The following is a 24,599-nucleotide window of genomic DNA, read 5'->3' on the forward strand; positions in this document are numbered from 1 at the left end:
TATTTAACTACTTAACAGAACCAGCCACAGCTGCACATCATCCACATCAACTAACCCTCCACCCCTGAAGCCAGCCCACAGCTGCATATTATCAACGTTAATTAATCCAGCTTCATTCCTCTATAATTACTCTACATTTCCTCAGGGCTACTCTCAATTTATTTTCCTCCCAGCCTGTATCCGTGCTTAGGATTGCCCTGACCCATATGCAGGACTTTGCACTTGGCCTTGTTGAACCTGATGAGGTTCACACGAGCCCACCTCTTGAGTCTGTCAAGGTCCCTCTGGATGGCATCCCTGCCCTCCAGCATGTGAACTGCACCACACAGCCTGGTGTCATCAGCAAACTTGCTGAGGGTGCACTCAACCCCTGTGCTCATGTCACCCATGAAGATGTTGAACAGCACCTGCTTTTACATATTTCGCCAGTAGATGGCATATTTTGTTGGCAATTGTGTGTGTAGGAGATGACAAGCTGCAGGAACTGGAAGAGTCTCTTCTAACGCTTTTTTGGAGTTCTCTTTATATAATTCTAGATACTATTAGTAACTATTCCATACTGTGTTATCTTCTAAGATTTACTTGAAGGCAAACCTGCCCCTAGTTATTTACTACTGAAGCGAGTCAACTGCTTAAAGCTCTTCTTAAATATGCACATCTGAATTTTAAATTATTTTTAAATTTCAATTCATAGAACTGCCACTGTTTCATTTTAAGCCTCAGAAACTGCTACTGAAAATACTTTAATTATTTCTATTCATTTGCAATCCTGGTCAGAACATTTCTGATTAGCTTCTCTCCTGATGGCATATTAATAGGTTCTTTTTAACTTTTTCTTTTTGTTTGTTTTTAAGAATATTTGCTAGTGTTGGAAGCTTTATCCAACAAACATTATTTCTTATTTAGGATTCATCAGTTTATCTTTGAATTGCCAGATATTCTGCCAAGTTTGACAACTACCACTTAAGTAAAATGAGATACTTTTCTGATCATTTCCTTCACACACTGACATGTCGTTAAAACAGATGATCAGAAACTTTTCTTACCATATGTTTGAAGTACAAAACAAAACAGGAAACTAAAAAGGTGTTATCAACCACAGCCTGTTGACCTTAGTGAACAGTTCTTTTTGCCAGGTATAAAACAGTTACTCCAGAGAGTTAACTGCCAAATTCTAGTGGCAAAGAAAACCTCTGGAACTTTCATATGCACACATGGAACATAATTAAAAGCAAATGTAAGATGGTAGGTGCACTTTCTTACATTCCTTGTTAAACCTTTGCTTTGACCCACAGGTTTGTTAAACAAGCTATAGTATCACCAAAAAAAGTGGGGCCATATTCCATAATATTTTACTTTTGAGAAGCTTAACTAACAGCACAACATGTCTTACAGCTGGTTAGAATAAGAAGCTACTTAATAAAGCATCTGTTAAAAACTACTATGTAAGTTGCATCAAAGGGTGCAAGAAGCCAAGAAAGATGTCTCACATCCCTTCAGAAATTAGGTATCAACCATAGACACTCCCAGTTCAAGGTAACACTCTTCCAAACAACTATTACTTTTTTTAACTAAGGCAAACCTTTTATTTGGTTAATAGTCACAACACAAAAAAAAAAAAAAACACAGGAGTTTATAACTTTGGATTTTGGCTTGCTATGTCAAGACCAAATTCTCCTAGAACACTATGTGGGTAGATACAAATGCTTAAAACATGTAAATTCTGTTTCTCACATACACAACAGTTTAGTTCTTTGAAGGCAAATACTAATTTAATCAGGTGTAAACAGTTTAATGTAAAATAACTGTCTCAACTGCAAGGATGAAACTCTCAACCTTCCCACTTCTGGGCAGAGTACCCTAACACTGCAAGATAGTCTCACAGGAACCCGTGCACTCTCAGTCTCTTTCTTTCACTGCTCCTTTCCTTCTATTCCCCCTTCCTTTCTCCTTCCTTCTTACCCAAAGTAACTCCAACCTTTGATGGTCAGTGACAGTCCTACACCAAAGGCATGGAGAACTGCTCCAAATTCTACAGCCTGGTGACAAAGACATCCTCCTTTCAATGAGAAATTAAATCCACACCATTGCCTCACGATATACAAAGCCATTACAGAAAAGGGCAGATTCAGGCACTGGTACCACCTGTGCTCCATGGGATAACAGACCTGCATCCTTCATAAAAAGCTGGTTCACTGTATACACTGGGTGAAAACTGAGTCATTTTGGACCTTCAGCTGATTGAGCTGATGCTAACGAAGGATCAAGCTGATCAGTGCAAGCACAAAAGGGACTCAGGGCTTAAATGGAAAAATTCCACCCCCCTACAGGTTTTCAAACTCAGATAAGTATCTAATCAGCTGAATTAGCAGGAGGGCTAAAAAAACCCAAACAACTAAGTGGAGATTTCAGGTTGTCTCTTAGCCTCTGGCTCTACTGGGCCTGGCCTGAGGCTATGCACTATTTGAGTATTACTTCACAGGCTTCACCAGCACTTACAGTTATACTACTTGGTAAAATACATGTAAGCTAAATCAACCCACATCCTACGTGCCATGTCACACTGCAGGCCCTAAGGACACCAGTGCCCACTTACGCACTCACAGTCGGCATCATGCATTCACCGTGACTCGTTGTGGGCAACAGGCTCATGGCCTGGTGCCAAACAGGCATCGTTAACTCCATGCCCTGTTGCTCAGGATTCAGATAAAGCAGGTACTTCAATTTGTGTCATTGAAGCTCCCTTCCGCTGTGCTCACAGGCTTGCTGAAAAGTCATGTCTACATATGGGCTTTGGTCCAAAAAGTCTGGACAAGTGCCTGCACTTAGAATACAGTTTAGATATAGCTTTACTGACCACCTGCCATAGGTTAATCTCACCCCCGTGGAATTACATTTAATTTGCTCTGGAACTACACAGTACATTGCTCTCCAAAATACTGTCAACTATTTTATCTGTTTATAGGAAATAAAATAAATTTGGTAAAGCATTCCATGAAAGCTGGTGGTTCAACACCACCACACAGACCAAACTGTGACCATTTCATTAATATTTGACATTAATCCTAAAATTAATAACAGAGAATCACAATGTATTTAACACTGATTTTACCTTTTTGTAAAATGGCTGGTCTCCAATTGCCCTTGTTTTCAGAAATTCTTCACTGTTGAACACTCTGTGTTCATAATTTAGATGGTCTTTTACCTCCCTGGCGAAAAAAATAAATACATAGATAAATATACTTGCAGATTTGTAAGCAAGCTGCACTTTTGCAGTTGCAGCAGCCCACTGGTTCTACTAGAAATATGCTGCAGCATCAGAAGGCAGTTAGAAATATGCTGCAGTATCAGAAGGCAACCTCAGTTTTAATGAAAAAGTCTGAGTTACTGAATCATAGAAAAAGAATGTAAACTCTTCTAAGTAGTAGGGCAGGCTACCTGCTGCCACTGTCATTTCAAATCAGCAAATTCACTTTAGAGTCTTAGGTTTAGGAAACCACAGAGGAGAATCTATATATTTGGGCTCTATATTTATTAAATCTATATTTATGATTTAGGCTCCAATCCTGGAATTACATTTACATACACAGCTCCTGAATCACATACAACCCATCTGGAGCACTAAAAAGACAAGTGTAACTATCTGCATAGGCCATTTGGAAGCTGTCATCTGACCTCAACACTGCCTTATTACATTTCATCTGTAACACACACATGAAATATTACAGATTACATAACTTTTTGTTGCACTCTCAAACATGGCTTATAAAGCCAGCAGCAACTAGCAATTGTGTTAAAGACACCAAACCGTTGACAGAAAGAGAAAGCAAGATAAAGAATTGATGCATATTTTACTATATGCATGGTCACAGCAGGCAGCAGAGGTCCTATGCTATCCCTGGAAAACCAGACATCAATAGTAACTTCCGTGCCCTAAAGGTGAGCCAGAAAAAGCTGTTTCAGAAGCAGAAAGTGGGAGTTTTTCAGAAAAAAAAAACTGTTCTCCAAACTGCAGTCTGTGAGTAAGAAATCCAAGTTATTTAACAGGTATGTGCAAGTGGTTAAATCAGGGCTCTTATTATTACATCTTATTTCATCTACTCATGCTGGGTATTGATGAATAAGAAATTCCCATGAAAAAACATGAATGAAGAAAATAAATTGGTAAGCTAAAATCTGAATGTAAGCACAAAAGGGGAATCTTATACCCATGCAGAAAACATACATCGCTTGTCTTTCACAGATCAGTGATAAAAGTGCATAAGTTTACCAAGCTGTATGGGTTCAGAAAAACAATCATTAGTAGAAGTACATAGTTCTATATAATTCTACATAATTTAGCATTGTTTGCTTTAAACGGGGAACCTACACAGACACAAAAATACTACAGTGCTTCACTGAAGACAGTAACAACTGGCAGAACAATTGCATCGCAGATTTACTTCCCTTCACTCCTGGACACTGGTAGTTATAGCATTAGAAGATAGAAGAAACAAGGCTGAAAAAAAAGAACAGAGAACGTAAGTTTGAAGGAAAGGAGAATGAAAGCAAGTGAAGAATCAATCCCTTTGCAAAACATATTGTCTCTTAGACAGCAAAACACCTGTTCATTTTTTGTAGCCAAGCATTTAGTGCATTAAAGAGCTCAAGCTGTCAGCAGCAAAATGCCTTTCTCCTCATCTTTATCTGGACCATATTGTTTCTAAACACTGAAATCCACCAGATCCCACTGTGGTAGCACAACAGGTTGTAAATGCATTTCAGTTTCCATATCCAGCTTGCTGTAAAGTCTGTTCTATATTCCACACCCAGCAGCTATTGTCCTCCTGGAGGGCCCAGCCACTTGTATGTATGCTCCCTAAGCTGATCCAACGAAAGCAAGCAGGTTATCAGAGACCTGGTATTTGGACTATATAAAATAACCCAGCATCTTCTGACTGAAAGTGTTAGGGAGCATTCGTGTGAGTCATTGAGTAGCTGATCCAGTGGGGAGCACCATCTCCAACAAAAGGCAGGAAGAAATAGCTGGGCATGGCCATGTGCACAGCTATTTGCTGACCTCTGTCCGTATTTCTTTAGAAGTACCAGGTAGGCAGTTTCACTTTCATGGTTGAGTATGTTAGTATCTATGCAAAAAGAAATGAAGCATGTGCAAACCAGCTGCCCATTTTCCACAATTTTTTTTGTACAAATCTCCTACCACACTTCTATTCTCTCCCCATATACAAGCAAATAGTAGCAGAATTTACAACCAGTACCCTGACAGGTAAGATAAAGCAACTATGGGTATCAACACATTACATTAGATTAAGAACAGGGAAAACTAGCATAGCTGAACCTTTTTCTAGAGGAGAAAAAAACAACCTAAACCCAAACCCTACTCCACATCATTGTTAAAAAAATAATTTCTTGTGCCAAGACTGTGTCCTTGAGCTTAAACTGCTCCTCTCCTTCCTTCATTCCCATGTGGTTGCATTCTCCAGATATTTTATCCTTTCTCAGCATTTGTTTAGTTAGCCAAAACACACTCAGGTGCTTCGAACTCCCGATTCTGCTTTCAGCTCTTCTACCCTGGTCTGGCTCGAATTAATTTTCCCCTAACAAAAGTGACCAAGATTGTGTCCATTTACAAATTGATACTTCTACTGGGCCTTAAACGCCTCCCAATTACAAAATGAAGACTGCGCTTCTCTTCCCGGAATCTTCATACAAAAGACATACAAGTTCAAAATTAGAACAATTTTATCTAAGATGTCCTAGCAATGTATATGCACCCAAATACTTTAATTATTGATATTCCAGCAGGTTAGCAGGATGTTCTTCTCATATTCCCTCACAAAACTTAAAAGATTTATAAAATATCTATACAGAAAGACAAAACAAGAAAATTTTCAGTGACAGTAAAAGTATCTTAACCAGTACCATGTGCTCTTATAATAAAAAATACTATATCCACCCACCTGAAGATATTAACAATTAACTGCAAAGTTGTTTGCTGAACTTCTGTATTCAGTTTCTGTTGCCAAGCCCTTCTACGCATTTGGAGTTCACCAAGATCTGTGCTGGCTCGCTGATGGCAGAGCTCTAAATCATAATGCAGCTGAAGACTCTCCACTCTACAGAGAGAAGAAAATTATCAAGTTACATCCCAACACCAACAATTTTTTTCATACCTTTTAAAAAGAGTCATTTAGGCCTCACACATCTTACAGCCAGAGAAAGTGCCAGATTGATTTGCAAGTGTTGACAAGCTAACAAGATTCCTGGAAGTCCTATTAGCACATGTAAACCACAGTGCACTCAGTCTTCTTTGTAGAGAACAGTAAAGTTCAGAAAATAATCAGTAAGAAAAAAAGAAACAGTAATTCCAGGTGTAGCAAAATAATTTGGTTATGATTATTATTGCTTACAGTTACCTGTATAATCCATCAATTGAAATTTTCAGTTTTCCCTTATCAAACAAAGTGGGGTTTATATGAATGAAAGAGTGTAATAATAAATAATACAAAGTAAGAGAAAGAATGTCAAGCATGATTTATGCACTAAGATAAACACAACTTCAAAATCTTTTCACCTTTTTATGAAAGCTTCTGCTGCTTGTGCTGGAACATCTGGAATTTCAGGTTCCTCTTCAGCCACTTTTGAATGTGTAATATCTCCATTATCTATATTAATTAGAATTAAATCTTCAGTTTCCTTTTAACAAAAGAAAATAGAATGACTGTAAATATACTTTTTTTTTTTTTAAAGACATTCGTTCTCTTTTCTTTAATCCTCAGACAATGAATTATTTGAGCAAGGAGGTAAACCAGAGGTTTGACTTCTTTCCCAAACTAAAATGGATAACTAAACAATTACTTTCAAGAAAGATAAATGTCATTAATAGACATTAATCTCAGTACATAAACATTTACTAACCCAGTATGATCTTCATGCAGTATTAAATTAATACTGGATCTCTAAGCCCATCCTTGAAAAGCTATACATTATGATGATATGCACAAAGCCATACATATGTACACAAAGAGGCTCGCAGAAAGCTTTGTGGCAGTCCTTTTTGTCACCAAACACGAGGCACGAAGGGGTTGAGGTAATGCCAGATTCGATTCAAGTGTACTGGATTGAATTTATAGCTGTTATTGCTGTTTAGCTATTAATCAGCAGGCTCCTGTGCTTGCCATGGGGCTCGCTTGCCTTACTGTATACTTAAGAGTCTAGAGCTCGTTAGTGGCTGCTTTTCACTTTCATTGCTTGCTGTACCGCTGCATTGCTTGTCATCTTACTGTGCTGTGCCCGGAAACACTCTGATAACATCAATGGCGATGCGCCGGGGCTGGCAGATGGCCAGGGCATTGCTGCTGTTTCTGTGCTGCTGTACTGGACAGGCTGGAAATCCAGTGTGAGCTCGAGTCGAAGGGACTGAGACCTGCGGATGAGTCCATGCAGGAGCAGGACACCCCAAAACATCTGTGGCCATGAATAAGCCCATGCCCAAGCAGGTGTCTCTCAGGGTGTCTGCGGCCATGGTCATGCCTGTGCTGCAGCAGGTATGCCTCTGAAGGGACTGTGGCCCAAGGATAAGTTCACACTGGAAAAGGTACACGTCAAAGCATCTGTGGCTGTGGATAAGTCCCTGCTGCAACAGGTACACCTTAAAGCACCAGTGGCTGTGCGGGAGGACATGATCGGCCACCTCAAACTGCATGGCCATGGATAAGCCCACAATAGAGCAGGTATACCCCTGGACGGACTGCAGCCAGGGGTAAGGCCGTGTTGGAGCAAGTCTACCTCTGAAGGCACTGCGGCTGTGGGTAAGGCCACGCTGGAGCAGGTCTGTCTCTGAAGGCATTGTGGCCCATGGACAAGGCCACGCTTGAACAGGTGCGCCTCAAAGCGACTATGGCTGTAGATAAGTCTATGCCACAGCAGGTATACTCTTGGAGAGACTGTGGCTCATAGATGAGGCTCCACTTGGAGCATTTACTCTTGTATTTACCCCATGGGATGACAGGGTGAGATGATAGAGAGAGGGAGGGTTTATGTATCAGTCCAAAACACAGAAACACATGCTAATGCACAAAAAGTCACACAGAGGTAAAGCCCATGCTTATCCCTCAGTTTGCAATTTTAATAACCTTAAAGATCAGTCTGCAACACAGTGTATATAAAAGTAAACATAAAATCTTTCCAATTACATCAAAGAAAAATGTGTTCTCTAATCTGTACTTATTTATCTCCTTCATTTTAACATTTTTTTATTTTGGACTTGTCTAGGTGGACCAGTGTCACTTTGGCTTATAATCAGATAGATAAATCTAATAAAAATTAACATAATTTTTCTGTGTTCCATTTTGAACACCCACAGAAACCTTATGTGAAATCCTCAAAAAAGTAGATTCTCATCAGCCCTCTACTATGAAGTTGAGTTCTTCTGAAATCTTTTTGGGTAACCAAGATAATGTTACCCACTGAAAGAGACTTTATTAAATTATATTCTGAAAAAAAGACAAGAAAAAAAATCAGAAGAGTTGTGAGATTACATTCTTTACATTGCTTTTTCTTTCTTATTTTATTAAATAATTAACTCCACTATGGGGAACAGCAGCATCATTAGAGTATTTTCAAGTGCATGCTCAATTCTTAACCCAGATGCCTGGAAAAGGCACCTAATTCATCCCACACGAGACTGAGCAAAAAATAACCTCACCAATCTGAGGGAAAACTATTTATACTACACAAATGACATGTAAGGAGAATTTTTGCCCAAATGAAACTTGAACTCACAAAAATCTTTATATTATCCTGCAAAGAAAAGAAAGGTAAGGGATACAATAAGCTTTTTCCAATAAGCCAGTGGTCACATCAGTATGGCTCCATTACTTTTACTTTTTTTCCTTCTCACACACCTAAAGCCACACTAAAGCCAGTTTCTGCATACATCTGAAAGAAGGGGATAGTGAACAGCAAGAGTGGTAATAGTCTAAAACCTACCGTGCTAACTTCCTCAAAATGATCAATATGACATCCCATAAGAAAAGATGTTGGGGCCATTACAAAATCCAGCATTTGACGAGACAGAATAGGCACAAAAGTGTGCTGCCACTGAAGAGGATGAAGGTACAACATAAAGCATTCAGCAACGAGCGTCAACAGAGCCCAATCTGAAGAGAAGAAAACTATTTTCCGTTCAGTCAAAATACAGGTCATAATCTGGAAAAACCAAAATGCTAAATGTTTACAAAGAGTTGTATCTAGAACATACTAGATATGCACAAATATTTCATCTGCTTGTGAAACTCAGCCTCACAAGTTCTGTTTTTTTAATAGCTACCTTACATATTTACAAACTGAAATAATGTCCACTTAAGGATTCTTACAAAACTAAGAGGAGGAGAAAACAGAAAAGGAGAGGTGGTGAAGTGACAGTGGAAGTTAATAAGACTTTTGCCACCAATGTCAACAAGGCTAGGATCTAGCTGGAATTACTCAGACCTGTCGCATTTCTTTCGCAGTATTAGACCATAAAATGTCAATTAAAAAGTATCCAGATGAAGACTATAAGCAAACCTGTCTTTGATGGTGAACACAAAGGCCATTTACGTTTCAGACATCTCAGCCAAACATCTATTCCAGATGACAGCTGGTCGAGGTTCCTTATAGTGCCACTAGGGAGCAGTGCTTTCACAGAGCAATTCAGGAAGCTACCTGGAGATGTCCAGCCTTTTCCACTTACAGAAAGGGATCCAGTGGCATCTAAGCACCAGATGCCTCAAATTAGGTGGGATGAATTCAAGCCAAGACTAACGGCACACAGACGACATCTCACAATGGTGCCAATGTAAAATTCATAAAGCTCAAGATGCACCAGCTGCAGAAGACCATTTAGGATTTGAGATAGTTTTATTCATAACGTGCACATGTGGGCAGAATCCCAAAAAATAAACCAGTCTGCCTACTCTCAGGATTAAGGAAGCTTGCAATCATCCCTGGAAATAGACCTCCAACCTGCTCTTTTTAGAGGAAGTGGCACCAATAATACTGATGACCTTGAGCAACCTAACTTCACAGGTGGCCTTTGAGTGGGGAATTGGGTCAGGAAACCTACAAAGGACACTCCAAGCTCAAATTACTGTAAGATTCTATGAAGCACTGAAAAAAATCTTTGCAAATAGTTTGTATTTATTCTTCTTTTATATATATATATATATATATATATACACATATACACACACTTCTTTCTACATCATTTACACTTTATTTGTATGAGTGCCAATTGTTACCAATCCATCCTACAGGTCCTTTTCTTACACATTAAGAAGGTTCTTATAAATCTTGTAGAAATGCAAGAAATGAGAACTCAAAATCTGCCAATCAGCTTGGGAATTTATGTTTTAAAACTTACTCTTAAGAAATTTAATACCTATTGCTAAACCACAGGAGAAAAATCCAGCATGCCTTGATCTAATTGGTCTATAAACAACAAAATATCTTACTAAGAAATATACTTTATTGTGCCATGTGTCTAATATGTAGAATTATCACTACTTTGAATTCCTGGGTTTATAATGTTTTTTGGGTAACTAAACACTTTTACTTTTTCTAATACCAGTACTGTCAATGTCTAACACATTTTAAAGTATCAGTTAGTTTTACCTGCAGCACCTGCTTTGGCTTGAAACACAGCAATGGAAGATGAAGATCCAAATCAATAATTGGACTGTCTGGATCCTCTCGTGAAGGAATTATTATTTGAAGTGGTTTCATATTAAATACCTGTAATAACAGATGTTTTCCCATTTAGTTGTTAATGAAAATGCTCCCACAGCATGTATAGTTTGGGATTTTAGTTCCAACCTACAAAATATTAATATTAATTGAGACCAAGACAATAGATATTTACAGACTGCAGAAAACTGAAATAGAAAGCCATAATAACTAGTTTGAAAGATTAACATGGACTATCTCATTTCACTCTCATAGGTTGTTTAACCAGTAAAACCTTGGAAGTGTATGTGCGTGTATATATATATTCTTTTAACAGAATTAAACTTGCTTTGTTATAAAGATAATAAAATAATGGAATTTATATTTGTAGATACAACTGGGAAATCAAAAGCATTGATAAAATTCATACAGAAAATAGAAAAAATAGCTGAGCATAGGTGCTCATGTTAAAAAGATAGAATAAGCCAAAATGAATGTGCTCTTTCAGTGTTTCACATACTCTAGCTCAAATCTCTGGAGGCCAGATCCTGCACGTGCTGGATAGTTCAGCATGTCACAGCTGGTTTAGCCAATCATTCAGACAATTTTCCATCTATGCTATTTTTAATCCTGCTCCTAACCCCTCATCCCAAGGGCCAAGGAAAGCAGCTAAGAAGTCCATGGCCAAAGCACTGCTTCCCTAGAAGCCATTTCAGAGGTCAAAAGAGAGAGTGTGCTGAAATCACTGCTTCAGATAACATCTAGCTGGACTTGGGAAGGGTTATAAAGAAGCAAACACAGCCCACACACCTCAGCTTCTACACTGAATACAAATGTTTATGTGAGTTTCTCCTTTCAGCTAGGTCTTATCCAGGCAGCAGCCAATCCAGAACATTTAATTCACTCACCAGAACATTTAATCCACTCCACACTGTTCTGCTTCTCTAGAGTCATTCACACACACAAAAAGAACAAGTCCACAGCTGTACGTGTTGTTCCAAGCAACTGATTTCTTTGGCGCCTTCTCTCTCACAGGGACTGCACTACTTCTCAGTCTCACAGCTGCATGTCCACCCATCACACCATCAGGATGATAGCCATAAGCATCCGCATCAGGCAGCGTGTGTTGATATCAGACATGAGATGGGCAATTCCCACACTTTGGTGGACTAAATAGTTACATGATTTACTGGAGTTCATGCATGTGTATTCAATGACATGGTAATGCCATACTGTCCAGGTGAAAGGCAAGCTTCCATTCTTCTACAGTAGTTACAGACTGGAGCTTCCAACCACCTGTAGTAAAGATTATGTGGGCTGACCTTCTAGAAATCACAAGCTAGACTACGCTGTCCCAGACCTATCTAGGCATCATCTCACACAGTAAACAGTTGGCATGAGCCAAATCCTCCCCAGAAGAGTACTAAAAATTAAGCAGCACGACCAACTGGTATGCCAGTGCTCAAGCCTGCACCTTGATTACCCTGTTATTTTAGGTACTAATAATGCACAGCCTTATTTTCAAAGCACGGGTAATGAGATCAATTTTATATCAGCAAGTACAACCTCTGACCTGAGAGTGAAGAAAGCTCCCAATTTATAGAAAACAACATCTTAGCGCTTTATAAAACATAATGTTAAATTAATTACGACATTCAGCATCAGTGATTACCAAGTGGAGTGGTCCTGGTGGCGGGCTGGGTATCAAAAATAACTTTGCTGCAAATTCTTTTAGGTGCTCCTCAACATCTAAATCCTTGAAAGGTTGCAATTGCACTAGTAGGCTGAAATTAAATTATAGAAAAATTACTTACAAACAGTAATATGCAAACAGAAAATGTGCCTTTCTGCTGATAACCTAGAACTAAAAAAAAATAAATAATAAATTACAAGCAATGAAGCTATTACTGCAGCTAATTAATTTCTAATTTATTAGATACTTTAGTGGCTCCATTTAATTTTAATGATGCTGCTATGTCAGAAGCAGGGGTTTTTTTACTTGCATGCATAAAATACTGCTGCATCATATATATCAGGGGATGCAGATAGTACACTGGGTCTCATGATGACAAAGAAAATGGAGAGGCAAGACACAGCTAAAGCAATGTGTCTTAAAGATTGCTTGAGGAACAAAACACCCACAGCTGCAACACAGTGCCATGGCATTTCTCTCATCCCAAGCACCAGACATCAGCTCTGGGATGGAAAATAGCATCAGAGAAAAAGAGAGGTTGTAGACATGGGCTTAACTGCAGAGGAGTGTGAAGCAAGAACCATATCTAGCGTAAAGCCTAAGCCTGCAGGAACACTGCTCTTTGCTATTGTTCCTAACTGTAAAAGAACAAATACAGTTATGCAAACCTGCCAAATGTTTCTATTTTAGAACAGTATTACCATTACCCTGGCTGTGTCAAAGCCACAAAGGTCATGCAGCTTATGTTATTACCAGATCAATTCATGAACATTTAAACATACACATTATTAAGACTGCAAACCATTAAGTCTAACTGCATTTCTGAAATGTAACAATTAACAAGTTTGTAGTCAGAAAGGGCATTTTATTCAAGATTGAATATATATTTATAGCAAAAAAACCCCAATCACTCAACCCCCCAAAAACCACACCTAAACCCAAAAAACCCCAAACCTTTACAAAATCAGAAATTTAAGCCTGCAAGTCTATATATACAGAAACTAGGAACTTAAAATGGTTATATTCTCCCTTGCAGTTTTGTTTCAGTTTGGTTTTACTGGTTTCATGCAGAAGAATACTTGCTCTTCAGGAATAAAGTGGTCTAGAAAGCAGCCGAGTAGGTCAAGAGGTATATTAGAATTCAGGACATTGTATTTGTGTATGGCACTTAGATTCCAGAATAAAAATATTCTGCCATATACTACTGAGCTTTTAATCAATATTAATGAGACATTTAAATTCACAAATTCACATTTGGAAACTGCCCTGGGCTGAGTACTAGGCTGTTACACATATCCCCAAAAAAGCCAATCAGCTATTCAGGGGTGCAGATGAAGAAGGAAAATTGAGAATTACCAAAGAAAAAACTGATAGCAGAGCCATCAATTTAAACAAATACGCTGTCACACTTTGTAATGCCCTAGGTGCGGCCCAAGAGCATAGGTAGCATGCTTGGGGTTTTTTTTCTTTTCTGGTGTGTTTTTTTTTTTTTTAGACATAAAGCACATATCAACACATTCAGTCAATGTTAACAACAGAAACAACCTGACTCTGACACTGAAAAAGCAGCTGATGTACAGAAAAGAAGGTAAAGTGCTCCCTAGTCAGTACACTGTGTCCATTAATGCAACATAATAGCATTTGACAGGTCTGCACTGCAAACGTCTGCTGAAATAAATGAAGTAATCTCTAAAACATTAAAGTGGAGAGCTAAGGAGTTTATGAACCTTCCATTACCTCTATTAACTGTCCACAGACAGATATTTCAGAAAGCAAGAACATCTAAGAATAGGTCCTTTGTACGACCGCAGTGCTGTAAGCTATTTCCACAGTTCCACCTTTCCTCAAGGCAGCTGAAAGGACTAATACACAGGTTGGAAGATTTACTGTTTGAATGAAGCCTATTCATCCATCCAAGATGGGAGTTCATCCAGAAGGGGATTACTGCCAGGAATATTTCACTTTTCACGCAGTGTTACAGATTGAGGCAAAACTACCTGTGCAAAGTGCCAAAACCTCTCAATTTAAAATTGAATCTTTTCAAATAATGTAGAATAATCCAACAGTCACAGTGTTGTGAAACACTCTAGATGCACATCTGCTTGCTTTGGAGAAAGGCAGACACACTCCATTCAAATTGTTCCAGATTTGAAAGCACTGTATAATAGTAATATTTTAGTTTAAAAATTAATTGCACAATAATGAAGGTCTTCCTATTCTATGTTGAAAGTCTGCAAGTTCTTGCAGTTCAAAGCACCTACAAGGATTTATAGTTGAATGTTGCCTTTGCATGTCAGTTTAACCTCAGTTTTCAGTTATGGCTTTTACTATGCCATCTGAAAAAGTTTTAGGAACATGGATTTTTATCCGAGAACGTTTAAGATTATAAAATACCTTTAAGGACTGTTCTGAATGAGAACAAGTACCACCCCACCTATAAGCAATCCTGTGCACTGCAGGTCCTGGAAAGAAGAAGATAGGCATAGAAGAATTCTGGAGGAGAATGAAATCTGTTGCTGCACAAAGATCCTGAATGAAAGCAGAACCCCTTTAGAAGCTACTTCAACATCAGGCCGTCATTAGCAATGACAATTAGTGTTCTTCAGCTAGTTCTCATGAGGAAAGGGCTATACACTAGAAATAAGCGGTTTGAGGTCCACCAGCAAGTGTTTTCAAATCCCCAGACTTGCAGAACAATTAATGTTGAAGCATCCTGCAAAACACCACTGAAGTACACCAAAGATAGAAGTGCACTGAACACATTATTACTTAAGTATATAGGAACTACTACTTGAGTACACTCAGTCAACAAAAACATTTAATTAAATTTTTAACTATTTGGCCACCTGATTACAGTTAAGGCATCCAAAATGACAATAACTCCCTTTCTGGTTTACAGGAAAACAACATCAATGTTTTGTAATGTTACAAAAAGCTGAAACATCCCCAGCTGTACAGGGCACTACACTGAAAATACATCATAGTTGTCTTTACTGTAATTGCTTATATCACATTCAGAACGGCCATACATCCCAGCAGCTGTTTCATGCCATACGGAAAAATTTCAGTGACTCAATCAAAACAAGGAAAAACAGTACCTCTCCACCCCTTCCTTTACTCCCACTCAAGTATACTCTAGCACAGCAAAATATCTTTTCCAAAAAAATGTAAGGGCAGACATCCTGAAATTATCTATCAAATAGTATCAAAGAAAATATGTGGTGATTATGATATTTAAGAAAAAAAAATCCAGAGGAAATTATAATGGAAACTTAATCAGTTTGAGTTTCCAGTGCAATGGGAAACACCAGCATCAAATACAGCTTTGTCACTTGCATTCCCCCTCTCCTGCCAGTTACACAGACTTGCACCTCACATTCAGATGCAGCAGCAAAAAGGAAAGAGAAAAGCTGTGCAGGTATATGACAAACTCCCCTGTTAAATGCCCAGGACAACATAGAGTACTAATGTGGAAGGCTACTGTCCTGCTGAAAACTCCTCTATAATTATTCACATATCTACAAAACACTTAAAGCTTAGATGGCAGGTTACTGATAAATCTGAACTCCCCTTTGAAACCAGCACAGATTCAGCTTAAAGGGGAAAGCCATCCATAGTAGTTAGCTTGGACATTAATGCTTTAAATAGCTGCAAAACCCTACTACATATGATCAACCCAGAGATGTTTAATTATGATGTTTAAAATACCCACCAGAGGCAAAGCTTGCATCTCTAGAGAGTTAACTCCACCTGGTTCCTGTCTGCTCTAAACAAACATGAGATCTAGAAACAGCTTTGTAACCTCTGGAATTTTCCATGGTTCTCTTAAATGTTATCCCACTTCTCCCTCAGTGGGCTCTAAAAAATCCATTTGCAAATTGACTGCTTCTCCCAGCTCAGAGATGTCTCACTTTAGAGAAGCAATTACTCATTTATGGATATACTATATAAACCACTGACGAACACCATAACGGTAAAGCTGAATCTACCCTATTTCCCACCAGGTGGAAAGCTCATCTGCAGTGCGCCCTCATACAGACTGAATTGACAGCATAAAAGCATGAGTCCTGTTACAAAGACTGGATATAAACAGCAGAGCACCACAGCTCAGGTATACAGCTGTAAGAGCTACATACGCAGATTAGTGTTTGAGATTTGAGGCTATAAAAAGACAGCAATGAATCAGCTCCTGCAATACCAACAACAGATACAACTGGCTTAAACATAAGAAGTGGGAAAAGTGACCTGATCAGGAAAGGAGAAAGGGAAACAAACACTTTCTTTCTATTCTTTTTACAGCTCATCACAATTTCACACTAACCTGTGCCTACATAGTTTCCAACATGTTGAAGTCCCTCACTCACATTAAACCCCTTCACTAACGCTTTGAAAATGACAGAGCAAAGGGTAGGGTGAACACCATGAGTGGTGTGTTTGCTCATACTTAAGGGCTGCCAGAGTGACTCTTTTCTGCTATCGCAGTTTTTTTGATGGCAACATCTGAATTGCCCAAGCGGCACTGCTTTGTTCCTCCAGGGCTCTCTTCAACCATGGAAAAGCCAGGGAAAGCCAGTCAGTGCTCCAAACAGTTCCAAGCCCACAGCACTGGGAAGAAGAGGTGCGTGGGGTGAGGAAATGAGTGCTCAGGTCTCATCCTGTTACGGAGTCAGGTTAGGGGCTAGTGATGCACCTCAGCTAGTGCCCAGAAAGCACACCCTTGCTTGCTCATCTGTTCAACACACCAACCACTGGCAGAACAAGCTGGAAGACTCAAACTCCAACCTAAAACACTAACATCTTTCATCTTCCGTATAAGCAGCAAAGACCTGCAAAAGGAAAACACCTGACTTCAAATTTGACTCTAGAAAGCTTGACTGGAATTTGGTGAAAAAAACTCTTCTACCTTTGGCCCACAAGTAAAGATCACCCAGTAATGTCCAGCGTACAGAGACAGGCTCCCCAACGCAAGGAGTTTTTAATACGCTTCAGAATGGAAGTTCATGGATTTTAGCAGTTTAAAGCAACACACAACCTCAAAAGAAGTTAAATTACTAAATAATAAGACAGACCCAGATTCACTTATCTTTTAACTCACCTACACTGCAGAGTGTTTAAGTGTTTCTAATCCATGAAGTATTCTGTATCCTAAGATTTTTGCTCCTAGATCTACGACAGGGAAGTACTCACTATACTCCCTCAAATTACTTGGATTATTCAGTTAAAGTGTCATTAACTGCTTATCAATACATATATTCATGTTCTTAGGACATTTATTTGGTGCACTGTAAAGAAGGGTTTGTGCTTTCCAAGTGATTTCCACTAGTGTGGTAAAATTATAGTCAACTCTCTTCCAAAAAAAAAAAAAACAAAACAAAAAAACCCTAAACAAAAACAAAACACCAGCCACCAAAATCTGCAAAATCTATTTCCTGCAAGTTAGTATTTTCTACAATAACCTCAAAGAAAACAAAGACAACATCACTAATTTCCTTGATATTTAGAACTTGTGCTTACTCTCTGGTAACATTCACATTACCTTTCTTCTTTTCCTCTCTGTCCTGGTTTTGTCTGGTACAGAGTCAATTTTCTTCCCAGTAGTTGGTACAATGCTGTGTTTTGGATTTAGTATAAGAATAACGTTGGTAACACACATAGCACGTTTTCAGTTGTTGCTAAGTACAGTTGATACTAAGTCAAAGACTTTGCAGTTTCTTAGGCCCTGCCAGTAAGAAGGCTGGAGGGCCACAAAAAAATCGGGAGGGGACACAGCCAGGACAGCTCAGCCAAACTGGCCAGAGGTATTCCATGCCATGCTTGGTATATTAACAGGCGGGAGTTGGTCAGGGCCTGCTGACTGGTGCTCAGGGACTGGCTGGGCCTTGGTCAGTGGGTGGTGAGCAGTCGTTTTGTACATCACTTGGGTTTTTTTCTTCTCTTTGGATTTTACTCTCTCTTTTTCATTACAATTGATGATGATGATGATGTTATTATTTTATTTCAATTATTAAATTGTTCTTACCTCAACCCTCAAGTTTTACCTTTTTCCTGGGATGTTCCTCCCCATCCCACTGGGGGTGGGGAGGAGGGGTGAGCCAGAAGCTGTGTGGTACTTAGTTGCCAGCTGGGGTTGAACCACAATACACCCTCGCACACACCTCACACTACTGTAACAGAGAACTAACACCCGCTTTAGTATTATGCAGCTATCCTGACCACATGATGCAAATTCACATATTAAAACCAGCACAGTGACTTTGAGAAGCACACAGCACAGCAAGCCTTACCAAGAAAGACAATCCTTGAGGGCATTAAAATATGGATATCTGGATATAACACAAACAGCAAATGGTACAAAACAGACAGGCACCTTCCCAGTCTGCGCAGATTCCCAATGGGCCAGCGAAATACAGCCATCCTGCAAGAAAACTACAGATTATGTATTTATGTTAATCATTAATTTATAGCTCATATTGTCTTGAGAACCATAGAGATATGATACCCAATTCCCTCTAAATTTCCAGGGGATTTGGATATCTATCTCCCTTAGGCCCTCCAGAAAAATGCCAGCCCACAAGACCCAGACATACGTATTAAAAAGAATTTCAGCACAAAAGATATTCAGAAAGAAAACAGGGTACAATCTTCACCAAAAAAAAAAAAAAAAAAAATCATCGAAGGGACAAAGTCTGCTCCTAAATATTCAAAACTCCTAACTGAAATCCATAACAGTTCCTCCCAATGCAATGCTGTTCCAATGTACTTAATATACAATGACAATATAAAGTACAATTAGTTCGGTATTCCTACTAACATAAAAACGTATCTGTTCACTAATTTCATAATTTAAACCTGAAATTATTCTCAAAATGTTTTTTTTTTATGTATCTTTTAATATATTTTAATAAAAGCATGAGTTAAGGAACATACTTGCATAGGCTGGTAATACTGTGCAACAACACCGTATGTTCTGTTACCACAGACATCTGTGAAGACCAGGAAATGAATGTGGTCCTCTTTTGATTCAGAAGTTACATGAAGTCCTCCTGCAATGAAGGCAGAAACCTTTTTTTAACTACATATTTAACTACAGCTGCTTGGAAAGCAATTAATGACAAATACTGCACATTTCCACTTAATTTCAAGAGAAATGTCTCATTTCAAGGGATTAAAATGCATGTATACAGTCCGTTTGATCCAAGGGTTGTTACAAAGGCTGCACATCACTGAGGAAGAAAAATATTATGTAATTATTCTTCATTTTAAGTGGCAAAATACAATAGATGGATTTTGTTCCCTTTTTTTTTTCCTTTCAAGATGTTTGTAAGATCTGCAATAGTGACATGAATATTAAAATTTCTGCAATTAAACCTGGAGGAAACAGTCACTACCTCAGGTATATCTTCACAGCAAATGAAAAGCGAAAGGGTATTTGGTCACGGGGCAGGGAGGGCGTGGATTTTAAAAGTGTGCATTTCATTCTAACTCAGATTTACCCATAAGGGGTAAAGTGACTTTCAACTTCCCTCTCTTGCAGGTGTTGCAGCTACTACTGCTAATAGATCCGTTTCACATAATGTGGCCATACAGAGTAAGCACACCCATTCCAGTTAACAGCTGCTTTCATCACTGACCTGCTCACATACAGACACACTTTTTATACTGGGAAAGACAAAGAGATAGATAAGATCATAAAAAAAATTGGCTGTACTATGGGTCAACAAATATGTATTAAAACAGTTCTCATTAAAAAGCGTAAACTCTACTGTACCTGGGAAGCATAGCTGTGGCAAACCAATAAGATCAATGTCCTTTGGAACTGTGATGTCTTCAGCGTCAGGTGCTTTCTGCTCCCCATTGAGACTCTTGACATTTTCAATCTTTGGTCTCTCCTTTTTCTTTCGGAAAGATCGGCGTTTGCTTTTATTCAAGTTATTACCAGCATTAATCACCTGAATATCATCTCTGCTGATAAATGGTGGCACAAATACAGAAAGAACTTCCGGATCAAGAGGAGGAAGACTTTTGGGTTTTCTTTGTGTACCCTATAAAAAAAACAAAACAAACAACCACTAAGTTGACACTCATCCTAATATTTTTTTAAAACTATTTTTAGCCCTGTTTTCTCTCCACCCCTTAAGCTGTGGCTTTAGACTACATTTTTTCTTCTTCCTAAATATTTGATTTTTCCTTCTAATTTCTTGCTTCATGTATGTTAACACATAGGGAATACTCTGGGCATTTTCAGTAGGTAAAGAATCATTCCTCATCATTCAAAATGCACCATATCAGTATTACACCTTTGGCACAAGAAAACTAACAAATATCAAACACTGTATTTCCTCCTTTGAAATGTAAGCTATACTTAAAATAAACACTGGTAGTAAGCAGAACCAAGCAACAAATACACGAAAACAAAGAAAACCAACTGAACTGCCTAGATAAGCCTTTGTTCATTTTTAGGGAAAGTGACATATTAAGGGAGAATAACTACTACAGGAAAAAAACACCACCAAGAAAACACATAAGGTTTCACATGACAACTTTTAATTTTATAAGACAATTAAGAAAGTACAATTAAAAATTACAATCACTGTTACAATAAACACAATTTTAAGACACTGTACAACATGAAGCCATGAAAAAACCTCTGTATACCGATGACTAAGTGCAACAGGCATCCCAAGAGCATATATAAAATTGCAACATTCTTCAGGAGGCAGCTTTTAAAGTACTACTGCACTGAAACGCCTTGCAGCTTGACTATGAAAGACCTGTGGAGGAAGCAATCAGAAGAGGAGATTTCCTTGTACTTGCAAGCACTTTTTGTATTCTTGACCCTGCAGTAGAGACAAGTAGCTGCATTTTCAATTACTTCACTGCTATTTTAATTCTTCCTGCAAGGTCAAAACAGCAAGTAAAAAAAAAAAAAAAAAAAAAGCCTTGTTTAGTCAACGGATATTTGGAAACAGGAAAGGCAAGCTAACTGTGGCTAAAAAGCTGTTTCATTTTCAACTTTTTGCTAACTAATTCAAAGACAGATGCAGCATACATGCTGCATTCATCGTGTCTGAAGGTAAAAGCATCAGTATTGTATGTAAGATGTTCCTTCAGAATCAATGCTGGCCTCTCTCAATTTCCCTGCTTTTTAAAATAGCTACGACATAAAAAGCTCTATTGTTTCACTGAAGCCAATCTTCCTCCATCCAAGTTTTGGAACAGAAAGTCTCAGGTTATTTGTCCTAGTAGATGAGTCCACCAGTAGTCTTCTTCACATTTGAGCATCACAGGAAAAATGCGAAGGAATACTTACCTTCATGATATAGTTGTTACTGTATCATAAGCTCCACCATATTCTATACTAGGATACTTGAAACAAAGTACTTCAATAAAAATAACAAGTGAAAAAATACTTTTAATAAACACAGAGCCTGAACTAGAAAGAGATTAGAGTGGAAAAGATAAAACTTCAGGAAGTATCCACTGGGATATTCAGAAGACAGGAATTACCTTAAAAAGCTGTCCTGGTTTTGGCTGGGATAATTTTCTTATTAGTAGCTAGTGCAGTGCTGCGTTTTGGATTTAGTATGAGAATAATGTTGGTAACCCACTGATGGTTTTAGTTGTTGCTAAATAGTGTTTTCACGAAGTCAAGGACTTTGCAGTTCCTTAGGCCCTGCCAGCATGAAGGCTGGAGGGGCACAAGAAACAGGGAGGGGGACAGCCAGGACAGCTGACCCCAACTAGCCAGAGGGATATTCCATACCATTGGACGCCACGCTCTGTATATAAACTGGGTGAGTTGGCCAGGGCCTGTGGATCATTTCTGGGGGACTGGCTGGTCAGTGGGTGGTGAGCAATTATATTGTGTATCACTTGTTTTCTGTTCTCACTTCCCTTTGGATTTTCATTCCTCTCCCTTCTTTTCATTATAACTGTTATTATTATTGTTCTTTTGTTTTTATTTTATCTCAATTATTAAATTGCTCTTACCTCAACACCAGAGTTTTGCATTCCTCTCCGATTCTCCTTCCCAGCCCTCTGGGTGAGGGTGGAGTGAGTGAGCAGCTGTGTGGCACTTAATTACCAGCCAAGGTTAAACCACAACAAAAGCACATTACAAACTGGGGTACTCAGTGACAGATCCTGCCATGCTAAAAACTTTGTGTCATTTTCCTTAGCTGGCAGCTGACATCCATATCAAGTGAATAAACTGGAAACGCAGATAAATCCAACAGGATCACTCAAAATAACATGCAGCTCAACATTTCAGAAGCAAATGAACAATTATCGATCAGCCCTGAGGCTGTTATGCAAAAAAACCACTGACCTATTCAAACAGTAGCAATCTTAATTTGGCAGATTTGCCCTGCAGAGGTTTCCATACAAAGTTGCTTTGAGAGGGCAATCCCTGACTTACATTGAAGGAATCTCTGTGATACAAGTGCTGGATGACAGCCAGCAATTTAATAGCCTCACAGCCTACAAGCTTCTAAAATTGCAGGTCCTTAATGTCTTGAACTACAACAGAGGCATTAAACACCATTTTCCATCAGCCCCCGCCCCAGAAAAAGCACAGTCAGCATTGTCACTGACCCAGCGACTCAGTCAATCAGCATCCAAGTTGGCTCGTATTAACATCTGCAGCCAAAGTTGTACTTTCTTACACTTTCAGTTCAGAGATAGTGAGCAGGCAGCAACAGAGCAACAGTCACTTGTTTCTACTATTCTTTGAACACTTTGTAGTCTTTGCTTCTACTGTTAATTCTTCATTTTGAAATGCTTCTCCTCTATCGCTTTTTACTATCAAATGTCCTTGCATCATGCATAACCTCTTATAAATACTAATGCCTTTTCTTCCCTGTAATTCTGCAAGATTCCAGAAATCAGGGACATTGGTCCATCCCCATTTACCAATTATGTTCCTGTAACAATGATGCCATACAGAACAGACAAGACTTTTTACACTGACCACACTATTTTAGACACAAACAAGAAGTAGTGTGTTGAAACCACAGATTAGAGTGTGATCTCAGCTATTTGGTGTTTCCTTGATCTCATTCTCGTCATCACTGAAGAAGTTAATATTGTTTTAAATGCCACGAAAGAACCAGCTTCTTTAAGGAATAACTGGGCAGGGAAAAGTATGAAGACTTCGAATACTTAGGTTGGAAGAGACCTCTGGAAGTTCTAGTGCAACCCTTTGCTCAAAGCAATGGTAACTTTGAAGTTAAATCAGGTTACATTAGGTCTCGTCCAGTCAAGTTTCAGAAATCCCTTAGGAAGGAGATTCTTCCATCCTTGTGCTTCAGCCCTCATATAGGGTAGCTTCTTCTGGTCTCACTGCCATTGGCGTGCAGTTCTCTGGTATCAAGGTACCCAAATGTGGGACAGTATTCCAGATGTGACCTAAAGAGCATTGACTAATAACAATAATAGTAATAATCCCTTCCCTTCACCTACGAGCTATGGTCCTGATGATGCAGGCCATTACGCACTCACTTTTCACTGCTGCAGAAATCAGGGCCTCTGGTTGGAAGGGACCTCTCGAGATCACCCAGCCCAACCCCCTGCTAAAGCAGGGTCTCCTAGAGCAGGATGAACAGAGTCTCGTCCAGGTAGGTTTTGAATGTCTCCAGAGAAGGAGACTCCACAGCCTCTCTGGACAGCCTGTTCCAGTGCTCTTTCACCTGCAAACTAAAGAGTTTTTCCTCATATTCAGAAGGAACTTCTTGTGTTGCAGTTTGTGCCCGTTACCCCTTCTCTTCTTGCTGGGCACTACCGTAAAGAGCCCGGCCTCATCCTCTTGACACTTGCAGACATTGAAAAGATCCCCTCTCAGTCTTCTCCAGGCTAAAGAGGCCAAGGTCTCTCAGCCTTTTCTCAGAAGGGAGGTGCTCCAGTGTCTCAGAGTGACAGTATCTTGAGAATAGGAACAACTGATGGATGACAGCCCAGAAACTTCAGTTTCATGACCTTCAGTGCAAAACTGTATCTCCACCTCTCCCCTCATCATCTGTGTAGCCCTCTGCTGGACCCTCTCCTGTACCACCCTGTCTCTCTAGAACTGGGGAGCCCAGAACTGGACACAGCACTCCGGGTGCAGCCCCACTAGGGCAGAATAGAGGGGGAGGATCACCTACCTCGACCTGCTGGCCACACTCCTCCTGATGCACCCCAGAATCCCATTGGCATCCTTGGCCAC

General features: G+C 39.2%; 1 protein-coding gene across 1 annotated transcript in view; it reads right to left on the reverse strand.

Moving 5' to 3' along the window:
* DENND3 (DENN domain containing 3) overlaps window positions 1-24,599 on the reverse strand; it is a 44,735-nt gene that overhangs the window by 17,416 nt on the left and 2,720 nt on the right. The window contains exons 2-10 of the mRNA XM_037380545.1: window positions 20,166-20,439; window positions 19,325-19,440; window positions 18,682-18,812; window positions 12,377-12,488; window positions 10,654-10,773; window positions 8,992-9,210; window positions 6,575-6,696; window positions 5,961-6,116; window positions 3,113-3,209 (exon numbers count right to left, since the gene is read on the reverse strand). Of these exons, the coding sequence (XP_037236442.1) occupies window positions 3,113-3,209; window positions 5,961-6,116; window positions 6,575-6,696; window positions 8,992-9,210; window positions 10,654-10,773; window positions 12,377-12,488; window positions 18,682-18,812; window positions 19,325-19,440; window positions 20,166-20,439 (1,347 nt within the window). The remainder of the gene's footprint in view (window positions 1-3,112; window positions 3,210-5,960; window positions 6,117-6,574; window positions 6,697-8,991; window positions 9,211-10,653; window positions 10,774-12,376; window positions 12,489-18,681; window positions 18,813-19,324; window positions 19,441-20,165; window positions 20,440-24,599) is intronic.

The sequence above is a fragment of the Falco rusticolus genome, chromosome 3 (assembly GCF_015220075.1).
Source record: "Falco rusticolus isolate bFalRus1 chromosome 3, bFalRus1.pri, whole genome shotgun sequence".
In the NCBI taxonomy this organism is placed as follows: domain Eukaryota; kingdom Metazoa; phylum Chordata; class Aves; order Falconiformes; family Falconidae; genus Falco; species Falco rusticolus.